Below are 16,283 nucleotides of genomic sequence, written 5' to 3'. Positions count from 1 at the left end.
TAACAGCTCAACAACAACAAAGCTGGAGAATCTCACGCAGCCAATATGAGGATTGTCCGTAACGGTGTTCAGCCTTACATTGTTCAAACCGAAGTCGACACTGATAGAGAAGTTACAACTTTTAGACGTTTCTGAATGGTTAGTGGATAAATTGATGTAGTTGCTGTGGAGTTGATTCAACTCATCCACTAGCATGTGTCGTCATGTTCATCTTTTGTGTTGAATTGACTCGTTTGTGAAGCAGTCCAGCGTAAAATGACGGCATGACAACAACACTCTACTACAACAACTCTTCCTCTTCTCTAAAGCAGCCCAACATGGCCCCGCCCCCTTTGTTGTATGTTCTTGGGGGTGGAGTTTATGTAAATGTTGGGGTTTGTGATGTCACCCGGAAGAAGCTCGTTGTAGTCCCTACCAGCCGTTGTAGTCCTTAAAAAGCGAATTCTGTAAAAGAAAATATCTCCTTTGCATTGAACTTTGAGTGTCGTAACTTTGCAGATGTTGTTTATGCTCAAACAGCAAACATTACACACTAACTAAAGCTAAAAAAGTAATAAAATAGCATAATTGGGGCACTTTAAAGTCAACATGAACACTAAAACAAACATATTTACTTAAATGAATGAAAAAAAGAGTCACAATGCCTATGAAACATTTGTTTTCAGCTGATGTCACACATTTATTCTGGTATGAAACACCCATTTTTTCACCATCCAATCAATTCTGATGGATAAAATAAGGCCCCGCCCATTTTTCTTGTTGAATGTCCTATTTAACTTAGAAACGCTTCAGATTACAGAAGTAAAATGTTCTGCGAACTGTTTCACATTGACTTAATGCTCGAGTTTCATTACATTCAAATTGCTTGAAAATACAATACGAGAAAAGGACATAGAGACTCAATTACATGAAGAAATGAAAATGCAGTTTGAATATTATTGCACTTTGATGCCAGTGTCATGGAAAATGCCTCATTTATGGTTGCACAGCTCAACGTGTTTTTGCACAGTCTTTTAGAGAAGCTCCTTACTGTCACATATGAATAGTAAATATAGACATTGTGTATCTTTACTTTTAAAATGGTGTAGCAGATTTATATGATTTGTTCACATCTTCAGTGCTTTTATTTTGTTTTTAATACTTCACGTTGAATTAAGATCGACATGCACAAATGGTATGTTCACGTTTGTTTTCTAGAAGCTCAAATCTGAAGATGATTCCTCTCTTTTCCTGTGTAAATTTTTGAGTTGCTGTTTATTTTGTCTTTGGTAGCTTTTGGCATTTTGAGAATGTTCTTGCTTTATTCTTCATTTCTGCAGTATTTGGACACTGTTTTTCTCTATCTCTCGATGTATGAGAAGTTTGTCCTTGTTGATTGGATCTTTTTGCTTCACAGCAAGTCATAAGCATTACTAGTAGTATCCATTTCTTCCTAAAGCATTACTGAAGATTCATTACTGTCTACCTCTAATATGAACAGCTTAGCCATCATCATCATCATCATCATCATCACCACCTCTTCCCATGTAGATCCCCACAGGTTTGTCTCTTGGTAAACTAACCTGTAATGAATCCCTAAACCATATCTGTGTGTCAGTGTAACACAATTTCTACCCTGTTCACTGGGGAAAAAAAGACTTTTAATTGCTGATCAATGCTCATTTCTGTACCATTTCTGTGTGAATTTCTGCCGCCTACTGAGTCGCTAATGCTTTTTATGTCCTGAAAAATGGATCAAAGGTCTACAGTCTCTTGGTGCAAGAGAGCCCAGTATTATAACGTCAGTTATATTTGACTTTCCATTCAAATAAAGAACAATTTTGTATTTAAATCATGTTGTGATTATTACAGATTTATTTTGCATGTATATTATGACCTCGCCGAGTAACATTTTCATAGATATGCCATCAAAAATTAAACTTCCCTCATATGGATGGGATATTTTTTAGTTTTATATCATTAATTGGACCCATAACCTGCATTTAACAGCCATTTCACTTTAAGTACACTCAGGGTCTTTGGTTTCTCCAGAGACCCCAGGCACCAAAATGTAATTTTGTAACAAAATAATTGTTTGTTTTTTTTACTCTGTTTATTAATGTTTTTACTTCATATTTGTGCAGTTTTTGGAGGATTTATCATGTCTTTTAAATTTATATAAATAAATGTTTTTTTTTTTAATAGGTTTTTATACAAAAACAGCTTTTTATGTAAAATTCACTTTATAAAAGACCCACATTTCTAACTTTCATTCATGGGGATAACATGGAGAAATTGACATGGTTTAGTGTAAGATTTTTGCCCATATTTTGGAAAATGCCGTTTTAGAAGTAAAAAATTATCATTTTTACCAGTAGATGGCAGCAGAGCTCCACTATTTGCTGTTTGACTGACTGAAATACATCTTTTCACAAGTATTTTTCAGTTGGATTCATATCTAAATATAATGAAATCACAATTTTGACAATAAAACCTACTTTTTGTCAAAGTTTAGTAATTTTTTTATGAAAAAAAATCATTTTTTCAATATTATTACTTTATGATGAGACCCTGCTTAGAAAATGGACAAAATTCATCCTCAAAATCAACATTTTTGAAAAACTTTTTTTTTTGTATAAAAAAATGCTAAACTTTGACAAAAAGTAGCTTTTATTGTCATAATTGTGATTTCATTATATTTAGAACTGAAAAATACTTGTGAAAAGATGTATTTCAGTCAGTCAAATAGCAAATAGTGGAGCTCTGCTGACATCTACTGGTAAAAGTGATAATTTTTTACTTTTAAAACTGCATTTTCCAAAAGATGGGCAAAAATCTTACACTAAACCATGTAAAATTATCCATGTTATCCCCATGAATGAAAGTTAGAAATGTGGGTCTTATTTAATGTGAATTTTACATAAAAAGCTGTTTTTGTATAAAAATATTTATTTATTTATATAAATTTAAAAGACATGATAAATCCTCCAAAAAAAATGCACAAATATGAAGTAAAAACATTAATAATCAGAGTAAAATTACATTTGTTTTTTAAAAACAACTATTTTGTTACCAGGGATGTAAACAGGTAAGGGGGGAAAAAGGTGAGAACATTGCGTGAGGTGGGGGCATGCTTCGCATGATATGTTTTTTAAAAAAAATATTTGCTTTACATGCTCATTTGTAGTTACTTTAAGGGATCTTTTATTTATTTTTAATACCATATATATCCAAAACTGTAATGCAGGATATTTAAAGGTGCTCTAAGTGATATCACGCGTTTTAGGCCAAAACATTTTTTGTCACATAGAGCAAACATCTCCTCACTATCCGCTAGCTGCCTGTCCCCTGAACACACTGTAAAAAAACGCCACAAGCTCCAAAAAAGGCAACAAAAACTTCCTGGTGCAGCCTGGACCACGAAACATAATAAACATGCTCCAGCCAATAACCAACAAGAATGATTTTAAATGCGTGTTCATGACTGTTTCAGGAAGCACGGAGGGGAGGAGGAGGAGGAGGAGGAGGGAGGGTCTAGCTAGCCTCTGGTTTGTTTGACAACACTTCGAACATCAACAGGAAGTTACTCCACCCAGGATCACTAGAGCACCTTTAAGACAATATTTGCTGATTAGATGGCAATACTGAGCTAAAATGCAAACTGTTTGCCATCTCTCTTCACCATTCCCACATCTCAGACCTCAAATACATAACATATTCCCCTTTAAAGACATTAGTTAGAGTAAAGGAACTTATTGAAACAACCAAGTACCCTTGTAACACCCCCACCCCCATAAAACACTTTCTCCTTGGATCTATGCAAATCCCATAAGTGACCTATTTTGATATCAAAAAGGTGAGTTGTCACTGAAAGGTGAGGACTTTGCATCTATGTGTTACAAAATTACATTTTGTTGCCTGGGGTCTCTGGAGACCCCAAATACCCTGAGTGTGACTTTTTCTTCTACACTAACATAAAAACAAGATATCACTCACTCCAATGCTTTTTTTTTTTTTTTACATTTGTAGATCTAGAAAGTGCTAACAACTGTACAATGTTTCATGTCATTTGGACAAAGATAACATTTTTTTTTATTTTAGCAAACGTCCCTATAAGGGTTAAATGAGCTGTAATTTTATCCAAATGTGAGGATTAATGTTTGTTTACAACGTCTTAAGACAATACATATCTCAAGACCTCTATTTAACAAAGAAGGAGGGTCTTTCATAAAAAAATCCCGTCTCAACAAATTAGATTCACGGCTGATGTAACGGACATGCAGAACAGGCCAATCACAAACACAATAACAAACCCATCCATGTCTATCCCAGTGTCCAAGCGACTAGCCAATCGCGCTTCGAGTTCACCTGACTGACGTACGTCTCCACCAATAGGAGGCCAGATCTAAAAGTAATCAGTCCTGCCTTCGCGGAGAATGCCAGAGATACTCGGTAATGGCGACAGGTTTGGTAAGTAAAAAAAGTTGTTGAAATATTACAATGAAACGAAACAGTAATGTCAATGAAGTTTGTTTCATGTGACTATTTTAGACGGCGACGGTTGCGGCCGTTGGGAACAAAAAGACTGTCATTCATTGTTTCGACCGCAAATGACAACTTTATACTTGATGTTTTTTTCCCTCTGTGACGTTTGTTGTTTTGCTTGTGGTTTAGTAATTCTCTACCTCACCTTAGCGACGATCATTAAACACAACCAGTCGTGTTTTTTAGTGAAGCCAAGAAGAAAACAGGGTCTCCATTCATTACACTAGGGGGAAAAGGAAGGACTTGATGTACCATGTCTCAACTTGTTGACATTCTTTTGTTTACAGCTCCACCATTGACATTTGAGATCAGTTTTAAGCGTTTATTGTCATTATTTCTACATGGATCAAACGTCTGACCACTGGATGGTCTGTATAAGATGTGTTTTTATTAAACACCGCAGGTGTTGATTCATTTTTAGCGTTTTTTTCCAAACAAAGACCGTCATATTGTTGCTACAGCCGTATTTAAGTTATTATCCCCGTATTTTGTTATAAAATCGACATTATTCGTGTTAAAATATCAATTCTCAACCAAAACGTTTATGCGCTTTCATCCATTTTGTTTAGCGTTAATTCGCGAGTGCAGAAAAATCTTATTTTCTTCCTGTGTGGAAAACTGAAACCGAGCAAAATGGCCTCAAATAACGCTTTCCGCTCTTAAACACGGACTGATCTTCGATTGAATCGAACTACAAGGGTTGAATCTACGAATTTCAAAAGTTATGGTGAATTTTCTAGCGCAATCTATCGCTGTTATTGATCCCCCGTTGTTACGCAGTTATGAATGAATGAGCTGCGCTGCGCATGCGCGAAGTCCCAGAAAGTTTATAAACAAGCCTTGCGTGCAATGCGGGTCACGTGACCGCGCTTTACAGCAGTGCGTTCGCAAAAAAAAGCAAAACGCGTAACGTAACACGCCTAAATGAATGACTCAAAGGCCTTTTAAATTCTCTCATTTAATATACGTTACGTGTGCACAAGCAGTGGCCAAGAACATATTGCACAATACCCCACAGAACAGGCTGTTTTTTCTCCTCTGTTCATTCATTCATTCATTCATTCATTCATTCATTCATTCATTCATTCATTCATTCAAAAACAAAAGTCTACGTATTGCAAAAACAAACACAAAGTAAAAGCATATGCAAGTATGCTGGTCTGGAAATTACCTACCTCATTTTTCTTTCACTTTAAGCGCTTCTCTTGCATTCGCAGCCTGCTCAGCTGACATGTCATAATATGGTGTGGGAAGTGAAAACTCAGTCGGTCCCCCAGAGAGTCCAGCAAGTCCAGTCACAGAGCTCAGGTATGGACGAGGCATTCGACCTGCTCAAGTGCAATGAGCGTCTGCCCTCCTCACCTGGCTGCCCTTCTAACGAGAGTCACATGGAGTACGGTAAATAAGCTTACCACTCACGTTTTCACCTAAAAATGTAAAAATCAAGTGCAAAAAAATTTGCAATGACAGTTTCTGTCTGTGCAGATGACCTGCCTGAGCTGCAGGAGGTGCAGGATGACCAGACGACCCCCGGCGTGTTCCAGGTGGCCCCGGGCGTGTCCCATCATGAGGAGGGGCTCGGCGAAGGATGGAGCTCCAGGCCAGAGGGCAGCGTTTCACACACAAACTGGTTGACCGAGCTGGCCAACATCGCCACGAGCCCTCAAAGCCCCCTGCTCCAGAACGCCCCACACAACCGGTCAGGAATTGCGCAATTGCAGATTCATGTAAACTGTGTGGCTCGGGCTATACTGATGATGAATTATCATTGCAGGTCTTCACCTGTCCACATCTTCTCCAGCAGTAGCAGTTTACATTCCTACGCTAGACCCCCTCTGTCTTCCAGCAGTGCCCCCAGCCCCGCCCGCAGCCACATGAGAGAACGCCGCCGCACCAGGGTACGACCACCGGCGTTTCCAAACACAAACACTAATAATAAGCTTTAAAGTGTTAGTTCACCCTAGGGCTGGGCGATGTATCGAATGCTTTTGTCACGCGCATTTCTTCAGTAAAGCCGGTTCCCTGATTACCGCTAAATCGCCATCACCTGCTTTCAAATGAAGCGGCATTTAATAGACAGAGCCGTAGTTCACTGATAAGACACGCAATATCGCGTTCAATATCGATATGTATCGCCGTCGATATTGAACGCGATATTGCGTGTCTTATCAGTGAACTACGGCTCTGTCTATTAAATGCCGCTTCATTTGAAAGCAGGTGATGGCGATTTAGCGGCAATCAGGGAACCGGCTTTACTGAAGAAATGCGCGTGACAAAAGCATTCGATACATCGCCCAGCCCTAGTTCACCCAAAAATTAAAATAATGTCATTTATTTCTCATGCCGTTCCACACCCGTAATCTTCGGAACACAAATTAAGATATTTTAGTTGAAATCCGATGACTCAGTGAGGCCTGCATAGCCAGCAATGACATTTCCTCTCTCAAGATCCATTAATGTACTAAAAACATATTTAAATCAATTCATGTGAGTACAGTGGTTCATTATTAATATTATAAAGCGCCGAGAATATTTTTGGTGCGCCAAAAAAACAAAATAACGACTTATAGTGATGGCCGACTTCAAAACACTGCTTCAAGAAGATTCAGAGCGTTATGAATCTTTTGTGTCGAATCATGATTCGGATCGCGTGTCAAACCGCCAAACTGATGAAATCACGTGACTTTGGCGCTCAAAACAGCTGATTTGACACAAAAGATTCATAACGCTTCCTGAAGCAGTGTTTTGAAATCGTCCATCACTATATAAGTCGTTACTTTGAGCTCCGTGGGTGGAGAGCACAAGAATTAAAGGGGCATCAGCATAAATCGGCTCATATTTAATGATGCCCCAAAATAGGCAGTTAAAAAAATGAATAAAAAAAAAATGTTTGGGGTATTTTGAGTTGAAACTTCAGACACGTTCAGGGGACACCTTAGACTTTTATTACATCTTTTTAAAAAAACGTTCGATGGCACCTTTAATACGGTACATTTTGCGATAGAAATGGTAAAAGATCAAAAGTATGTGATGCAAACTACTTGAATTTCTTTTTAATCAAATAATATACATTTATGTGATTCATGTAATTCCTAACTGAGGTACTTTTATGTTTTCTACACATTAGGCATACAAATAAAAAGTAGCCTACATGTGTGCATATTTTAATGCAAATATTATTTGCAAATAGTTCAAAAAATATTATTTCACAACTACAATTAGACCTAGAATTTCCTTAACTGTTCTGTTTATTTATGCTTTATAAAAAATTGGTCCCCCAATGTTCAAGATATGGTTATGGCCTTGAAAAAAAATTAGTTTGCCAATGAGTTTTTGAGAGTTTTTGTCTCATATTTATATCATATGATAGCTAAGCAATTGCTGTTTTTGTCCCAAAATAGCACGAGTGCAAGTGTGATATTGACAGTTGAATAAATAATTAGTTCATATGGTGATATATTTTACTCACAATATTGTCCGTTTTTCGTTCATTTTTTCCAACGAAAATATTGCCTATAAAGCCCTAGCAGAACTGTTGGGCGTCTCCAAGCAACACAGTGCAATGTTTCATTTCTGGATGAATCCATGTTTATTCAGCGAATCAATCGGATCAACAAATGATTCAATGGCCCCTTCATATAAAGAGCCATTTATTCCATTCCTGAATGAATCAGCCATTTGAACGAATCAATCGGGTTAACCAATGCTTCAGTGGCCCATTCATTAAAAGAACCATTTACTCCATTTCTGAATGAATAAGCCGTCTGAACGAATCAGTCAGATTAACCAATGATTCAGTGGCTCATTCATAAAAGGAGCCATTTACTCCATTTCTGAATAAATCAGCCATCTTAACGAATCAATCGGTTAACCAATGCTTCAGTGGCCCATTCATTAAAAGAACCATTTACTTTATTTCTGAATGAATAAGCCGTCTGAACGAATCAGTCAGGGTAACCAATGATTCAATGGGCCATACATAAAAAGAGCCATTTACTCCATTCCTGAATGAATCAGATGTTTGAACAAATCAGTCGGGTAAACCAATGATTCAATGGCCCATTTATAAAAAGAGCCCTTTAGTCCATTTCTGAATGAATCAGATGTTTGAACGAATCAATCAAGTTGACCAATGATTCAATGGCTCATTCATAAAAAGAGCCATTTACTCCATTTCTGAATGAATCAGATGTTTGAACGAATCAGTCAAGTTAACCAATGATTCAATGGCTCATTCATAAAAAGAGCCATTTACTCCATTCCTGAATGAATCAGCCATCTTAACGAATCAGTCAAGTTAACCAATGATTCAATGGCCCATTCATAAAAAGAGCCATTCACTCCATTCCTGAATGAATCAGCCGTCTTAACGGAATCAGTTGGTTTAACCAATGCTTCAGTGGCCCATTCATTAAAAGAAACATTTACTCCGTTTCTGAATGAATAAGTTGTCTGAATGAATCAATCGGGTGAACCAATGATTCAATGGCCTATTATAAAAAGAGCCATTAGGTGTGTTCGACTTGAAAAAAAATCATGGCTTTTATAGCCTTGTTGATTATGTAATAAATTCTATGTTGAATCAAATAAAATATTTATTTCTAAAACTACTTTTTGTTATCTATTTGATGCTTTTCTCATTTAACACAATAATGACTTTAAATTATATTTTGGGGGTAATTTCTCAGCCAAATTTGATTACCTTGATTAGATTGCGATCAATATGTTCTATGCAACACTATGCAACATTTGGCTCTCTAAACATAATATTTACAGTTTGACTGAAAGCATGCATTATGTTGCTGTTCTTAATAACATTAGCGGCCACATGGCCTGTAAGTCAGTAATTTTATTTACTGTTAATTTTGGACCCCGGCTGACAGTTAAAGAGTAAATAGAACATAGTATAGTCTTTTAAGGCTGTTTTGTGTGCAATTTACAGGCCAGCAGTGAGTCGGAGTCCGGCATTTTCTGTATGTCGTCTCTGTCCGATGATGACGACATGGGATGGTCCCACTCCTGGCCCTCCACTGCCTGGCATTGTTTCATGAAAGGTAAAGAAACACACAGATCATATGCCATTACTCAATATCTCTGACTTAGAGAAGTGTGGTGAACAGCACCTTCTGCTGTTACAAATGCAGAGCAGCAGGAGTAAAAGAGGAAAACAGGCGTGTCTCTGGGTCACAGGAGGGACATGAAGTCCTCAGAACAGATTCTGTTCCTCACACCCTCTTCCTAGAACATGGTTGTTTATGCTTAGATGTGGTTTTATTTTAACAAAAGTGTATTTCATTAAATTTTTCTCTTTTGATATGTGTGTATCTGCAAACTGTCTTTTTCCTCCAGGAACACGTTTACGCTTCCACAAAGGTCCGAACGTGGAGTGGCAGGAGGCAGAGGATGTGTTGGAGTCGGATGAAGATTCTGATGACGAGGGAGAAACACAGTCCAACCCAGTGAAGGTAATGATGCACACATGAGCACTGTAATTATTCAAGTATGCATTGAAAAATCTTATTGCCAAAGTAATTTATGTTTGTTTGTCTCGCAGAGTTATGGCTCTGATGGTCTAAAGCTGGTGGTCTTTGAGGAGAGTGTGTCGTTCGGCCAATCTGTCCTGAAATTAACCTTTGACCCTGGTTCCCCTGAAGCAGGGCTTCTGACCGCTGAGTGCAGATTGGACCATCCGTTTTTTGTGAAAAATAAAGGTAGATGGAGAAGCCCTTTTCTATGCATTATCATTAAAAGATTAGTGTGATTTCAGAAGATTATTCTAACTGTGTGTGTGTGTGTGTGTGTGTGTGTGTGTGTGTGTGTGTGTGTTAGGCTGGTCTTCTTTCTATCCCAGCCTTACCGTTGTACAGCATGGCATTCCCTGCTATGACATGCAGGTTGGAGACTTGTGTCTGCCGCCAGGACACCGTGACGCCATCAACTGTGATGACTCTGTCGTTTTTGACACTTTTAGGAGGTAACCAGCGTTGTTATTGTTAACTAATTTTCCTTAGTTGAAATAAAGCTGAATATTAGATTAAAATATAACAAATATTAGATGGAAAACCCCAAAACTTTGAAATGTTGCCTTGGCCACTAAAAGCCGTGCGCACACTGTGCGATTTTGCCCACGATTTGGTCGTCTGAGACAAATTTTAAGAATCCTAAAAGATTCCTATAATCCTAGGCTAAAATCTGTTGTCTTTGATCGTTCGAAATCTGACATAAATGACAGCTGAGATCTCACAGTGTGACATGAGGATCATGAACGTACAGTCTGACATTAACCATCGTAAAGGACTATTATAAATCGCTCAGTGTGCAGCTGGCTTAACTGAAATGAAATAAGATGAAGTTGAAGTACTAAAATTACTAAAACTGCAATAAAAATAAAAAGCTTATAGAAAAATAACACAAGTAAACAACAAAATTACTAAAATTAAAATGAGGACTGAAAATATTATATTAAAAGCTAATCCAAAATACTGTATTAATGAATATTATAATAGTAATAATACTAAAATAACACTGGGAGGTAAAAACAAACAAGTTTTTGAATGAATCTCACATATCCAGGTCAAAATTAACTGTTACAAATCTGTTAAAAATCTGTTATATTCTATGTAATGAAAACAGCCCATATTTCATTATATATATATATATATATATATATATATATATATATATATATATATATATATATATATATATATATATATATATATTATACATACATTATATTTTATACATACATTTTTTTCTTCTTTTTTCAAACTTATTGGGGTTTTTTTGTAATTCAAATTGGATCAAATTGGGTGGATTTCCTTATATAATACAGTAAAAAAAACTGAAGGATAAAATCAGAACAAACTAAAGGCAATAAAACAAATACTAGCATGATGTATAAATATTAAATATAAATAATATATTGGTAACACTTTACAATAAGGTCTCATTTGTTAACATTACCTTAAGGCATCAACTAGCAATGAACAATACATTTGTACTGCTTTTATTAATTTTTGTTAAATAAAAATGTTTATGTTAGTTCTCAGTGCGTTAACTAATGTTAACAGATACTACTTTTAATCTTAAAAATGTATTAGAAAATGTTGGGATTAACATAAACTAAGATTAATAAATGCTTTAGAAGTATCCATGTTTATTCAGCGAATCAATCGGATCAACAAATTATTCAATGGCCCATTCATAAAAAGAGCCATTTATTCCATTCCTGAATGAATCAGCCATTTGAACGAATCAATTGGGTTAACCAATGATTCAATGGCCCATTCATAAAAAGAGCCATTTATTCCATTCCTGAATGAATCAGCCATTTGAACGAATCAGTCAGGGTAACCAATGATTCAATGGCCCATTTATAAAAAGAGCCCTTTACTCCATTTCTGAATGAATCAGATGTTTGAACGAATCAGTCAGTTTAACCAATGATTCAATGGCTCATTCATAAAAAGAGCCATTTATTCCATTCCTGAATGAATCAGCCATTTGAACGAATCAGTCGGGTTAACCAATGATTCAATGGCTCATTCATAAAAAGAGCCATTTATTCCATTCCTGAATGAATCAGCCATTTGAACGAATCAGTCAGGGTAACCAATGATTCAATGGCCCATTTATAAAAAGAGCCCTTTACTCCATTTCTGAATGAATCAGATGTTTGAACGAATCAGTCAGGTTAACCAATGATTCAATGGCCCATTTATAAAAAGAGCCATTTACTCCATTCCTGAATGAATCAGCCATCTTAACGAATCAGTCAAGTTAACCAATGATTCAATGGCCCATTTATAAAAAAGAGCCATTTACTCCATTCCTGAATGAATCAGCCATCTGAACGAATCAATCGGGTGAACCAATGATTCAATGGCCTATTATGAAAACCAATGATTCAATGTCCTATTTTTTTTTCATTTTAATTTAGATTTTCTAGATGTGTCTTATTAATTAGAGCTGGGACAATACATTCTCTCTCGAATCAATTCTGAGCTTAGTTTTTAACAGCAGATGGCACTACTTGCTTTAGAAACACCCGTACTCTGCTTGCTTCCAGTTCCTTTACGCACACCACTTAAACCTAAAATAATCATTCATAAAGTTCGAAAAGGATGAAGTGAATTACAAAGGTGTTCGCCATGGGCTGTGTTTACAATAATCTCGCGTCATAAAAGCATTCTGAGCAGAGGTGCAAGTATATTTAACCACCGAACACATGATCATTCTCTAGCACTCTTCTTGGTGAGCATTTGAGTGTGTTAAAAACTAGCCTAGAGCACCATCTGCTGTTAAAACTAAGCTCAGAATCACTTCGAGAGAAAATATCAGAATCGTTGTTTAACATCGTTTTCTCACCCCACACACAGTTATGACTTCACCCCTCTCGACTCTTCCGCCGTGTACGTTCTGAGCAGTATGGCACGCCAGCGTCGGGCATCCCAGTCCAGTGGGGGCGCTGTGAGTCCCGACTGTGAGGCCCTCGGCTCCTCCCACCACTCCACCAGCAGCAAATCACAGCGTAGCCACGCCTCAGGGAGCTCTGGAGCCACACCCACAAAGTGCAAGCGGCCAATGAATGCCTTCATGCTTTTTGCCAAGAAGTATAGGGTGGAATACACACAGATGTACCCCGGCAAAGACAACAGGTGTGTGGATGTGCAAACGAACTAATGTAGTGAGCTATCTTGATGTCTGTTTTCTACATAGGCAGCATCCTAACTAAAATGGGGCGAAATAGTCAGTTTTTGTATAATAGGAAAAAAACATTTAGCTCAGATGAGTCTATTATGACTACCTTAATTTGTCCAGTCATATGGGTCTTTCTCTTATAAATGAGATTTCTGTCTTATTTACGCAGAGCCATCAGCGTGATTCTGGGCGATAAATGGAAGAAGATGAAAAACGAGGAGAGGAGGATGTACACCATGGAAGCCAAAGCTCTGGCTGAGGAGCAGAAACGTCTCAACCCTGACTGCTGGAAACGCAAGAGAACAAACTCGGTTAGCATTTTTGATATTATTGTTGATATCGTAAATCTTTTTTTGAAAGATAAAACTGGACTTTTCTTTTCATTGGCTCTTAGGTCATTAAAGGATTAATTCACTTTCAAATTAAAATTTTCCTGATAATTTACTCACCCCCATGTCATCCAAGATGTTCATGTCTTTCTTTCGTCAGTTGAAAAGAAATGAAGGTTTTTGATGAAAACATTCCAGGATTTTTCTCCATATAGTGGACTTCACTGGGCACCAAACAGATGAAGGTCAAAATTACAGTTTCAGTGCAGCTTCAAAGAGCTTTAAACGATCCCAGACGAGGAATAAGAGTCTTATCTAGAGAAACGATCGCTCATTTTCTAAAAAAAAAGTAAATTTTTTATGTTTTAACCATAAATGCTCATCTTGAACTAGCTCTCTTCTTCTTCTACTCTATTTGAATTCCAGCAGTGTAGACGCTGCTAAGTGTATTACTGCCCTCCACAGGTCAAAGTTTGAACTAATTGTTAACTACTTGCACTAGCATATTGAATATGACAATTAAGTTCAAATTTTGACCTGAGGAGGGCAGTAATACACTTAGCAGCGTCTACACTGCTGGATTTCAAATAGAGTAGAAGAAGAAGAGAGCTAGTTCAAGATGAGCATTTATAGTTAAAACATAAATTTTAAATTATTTTTTAGAAAAAGAGTGATGGTTTCTCTAGATATCGTTTAAAGCTCTTTGAAGCTGCACTGAAACTGTAATTTTGACCTTCAACCTTTGGAGGCCATTGAAGTCCACTATAAGGAGAATAATCCTGGAATGTTTTCATCAAAAACCTTAATTTCTTTTCGACTGAAGAAAGAATGAACATCTTGGATGACATGGGTTTGAGTAAATTATCAGGAAAATTTCATTTGAAAGTGGACTAATCCTTTAAGAATTTGAAATTGATCCTTAAAACATATTCCTCTCTATTTCGCTAGGGCTCTCAGCAGAACTAGCCTGAGGATCGTCAAGGAAAACACAAACTGGACAGCAGGAGACGGACACCGACACACATTCTCTCAAAAGAATGATAAACCGCAACTGTGATGCTACACGCGCTTGCTTTAGGGAAAAAAATAAAATAAAAAAATTTGCTAATTACAACGAAACGTCTTCGCGAGAAGAATTGCGAAAGAAGAATTACATTTTAAAAATACGAAAGGCAAATCATGATATAATAATTATATGCGATATTAAAAAAAAAATGTAATTTAGTCAACTAACAGTGCTTATGTATTTTTCTTATCCTTTCAAAAATGACGGAAATGCCTTACTCTTCCAAAGCAAGACAACGCTCAGTTCTTCTATCAGGTAATTTCGTATTTCTAGGCTTGAAAGGTGCAACCCTGTGGTGCTATTTTACTGAGGCCGAAGGAGCGATATATATACAAATAATGTCTATTTTTAAATGTAAAAAGGGGAAATTTAGATCTTAGCTTTTTTTCAGCTGTTCATATTAATTATATTTGTATAACTCAACTTATTGCACAGACTCAAATGTATTGCAAACAGACGAATGCTGTTGAACTCCGTATTCGTCGATGTGCTGGAAAGTGGTTGAATTTGATATGACACCAGTCCAGCCTAGGCCATATTCAGTGTGTGTGTCTGCATAACTGTGTGTGTGTGTGTAAGATAGGCTATCCATATGGCCATATTGTACATGGATAGAGTCCCACACACAAGCACACAAGTCCAACGACACGCATGTTGTCACATACAGCACTTCAGGGCCATGCCTTCACTGTAAGTGTTCTTGTTTTTGCACTTTATATTCATATATATAACCTTATACAACCAATACATGTATACAAGCTGAAATGTTGTGTAAAAAATATATATATCTTGATGAGATGTATCCTTTGACACAATCATGGCCAAACGGAGCAACTGAGTGTTGTGCTTTGTGTGTTTGCCATTGGATTGCATTACAAATACATTTTTGTTAATATTGTACAGGTCCCATCCATTTCTTGCACAGACTATTCTTGTATCATATTATAAATAAAATTTTAAACTCGCTACCCTAAACATTTGCACATTTTGTGTTTCCTGATGTAAAAAAAAAAAAGGTTCAACATAAACAATGTGACTAGCTGTTGATTTAACAAAAAAAAAAACAAAAAAAAAAACGATTTACGTCAGTGCGCAATTTCCCGCCAAATCCGGCCCGAATTTTTTATTCGGTTAAGTCTGACGTCATGCAGCAGCACTTCCGAGTCCAAACGCTCGATCTCATACCACAAGAAAACAACAAACGGGGCTAATATCCAAACACGATGCTACCAAAAATATTATAATCATAACCTTTATCTCCATACCAAAATCCCAGATGGCCAACAGTGATTCATCTTTTATAAATCGTTAAAATATGCTGTTAGCATGGAGACTGTTGTGTTGACTGTCAGTATGTTAAATGTTTAACTTTAAAATTTTAAATGTTTATGAATAAATAGCGCTTATAAACGGTCGGGGCTTAGACCCGGAAACAGCGTTCCTTACGTCACGACTTAACGGATAGGTTTAAAGTATTTGGGTAAAGACAGTTTGGAAGTCTAATTTTTTTTCACTCTGTCATTAATAACTTTTATATATTATCAAAAAGGTTTTTTTTTTTTTTTTTTTTTATATACATTATCACACAAGCCGTTTTATTTTAAACCCGATCGCCAATCTTGCCAATATAGACTTTGATTTCAAAATTGGATTGCGTTTAT

At 36.7% G+C, this 16,283-nt stretch overlaps 2 protein-coding genes across 3 annotated transcripts in view; one reads left to right on the top strand and one right to left on the bottom strand.

Annotated features, from left to right (window-relative positions):
• Positions 1–5,768, bottom strand: part of ccdc34 (coiled-coil domain containing 34) — a 34,738-nt gene extending 28,970 nt beyond the window's left edge. Inside the window, exon 1 of the mRNA XM_067380522.1 lies at positions 5,700–5,768. The gene's annotated coding sequence lies outside the window, so the exon portion shown is untranslated. The remainder of the gene's footprint in view (positions 1–5,699) is intronic.
• Positions 4,320–15,615, top strand: hbp1 (HMG-box transcription factor 1). 2 transcript variants are annotated; one of them, XM_067380518.1, is made up of 11 exons: positions 4,320–4,449; positions 5,742–5,922; positions 6,010–6,223; positions 6,299–6,422; positions 9,467–9,578; positions 9,874–9,989; positions 10,079–10,235; positions 10,354–10,498; positions 12,906–13,184; positions 13,397–13,538; positions 14,505–15,615. In XM_067380518.1, exons 1-11 carry the CDS (start codon positions 4,435–4,437, stop codon positions 14,520–14,522), a joined length of 1,503 nt encoding a protein of 500 aa, XP_067236619.1. In that variant the 5' UTR covers positions 4,320–4,434; the 3' UTR covers positions 14,523–15,615. The 2 variants fall into 2 exon arrangements, with proteins under 2 accessions (XP_067236619.1, XP_067236618.1); XM_067380517.1 differs by lacking the exon at positions 4,320–4,449 and adding an exon at positions 4,458–4,892.
• Positions 15,616–16,283: the final 668 nt, after the last annotated feature.

This window comes from Chanodichthys erythropterus, chromosome 24, assembly GCF_024489055.1.
Source record: "Chanodichthys erythropterus isolate Z2021 chromosome 24, ASM2448905v1, whole genome shotgun sequence".
Taxonomy (NCBI): domain Eukaryota; kingdom Metazoa; phylum Chordata; class Actinopteri; order Cypriniformes; family Xenocyprididae; genus Chanodichthys; species Chanodichthys erythropterus.
This window is presented reverse-complemented; position numbering and strand designations above follow the sequence as displayed.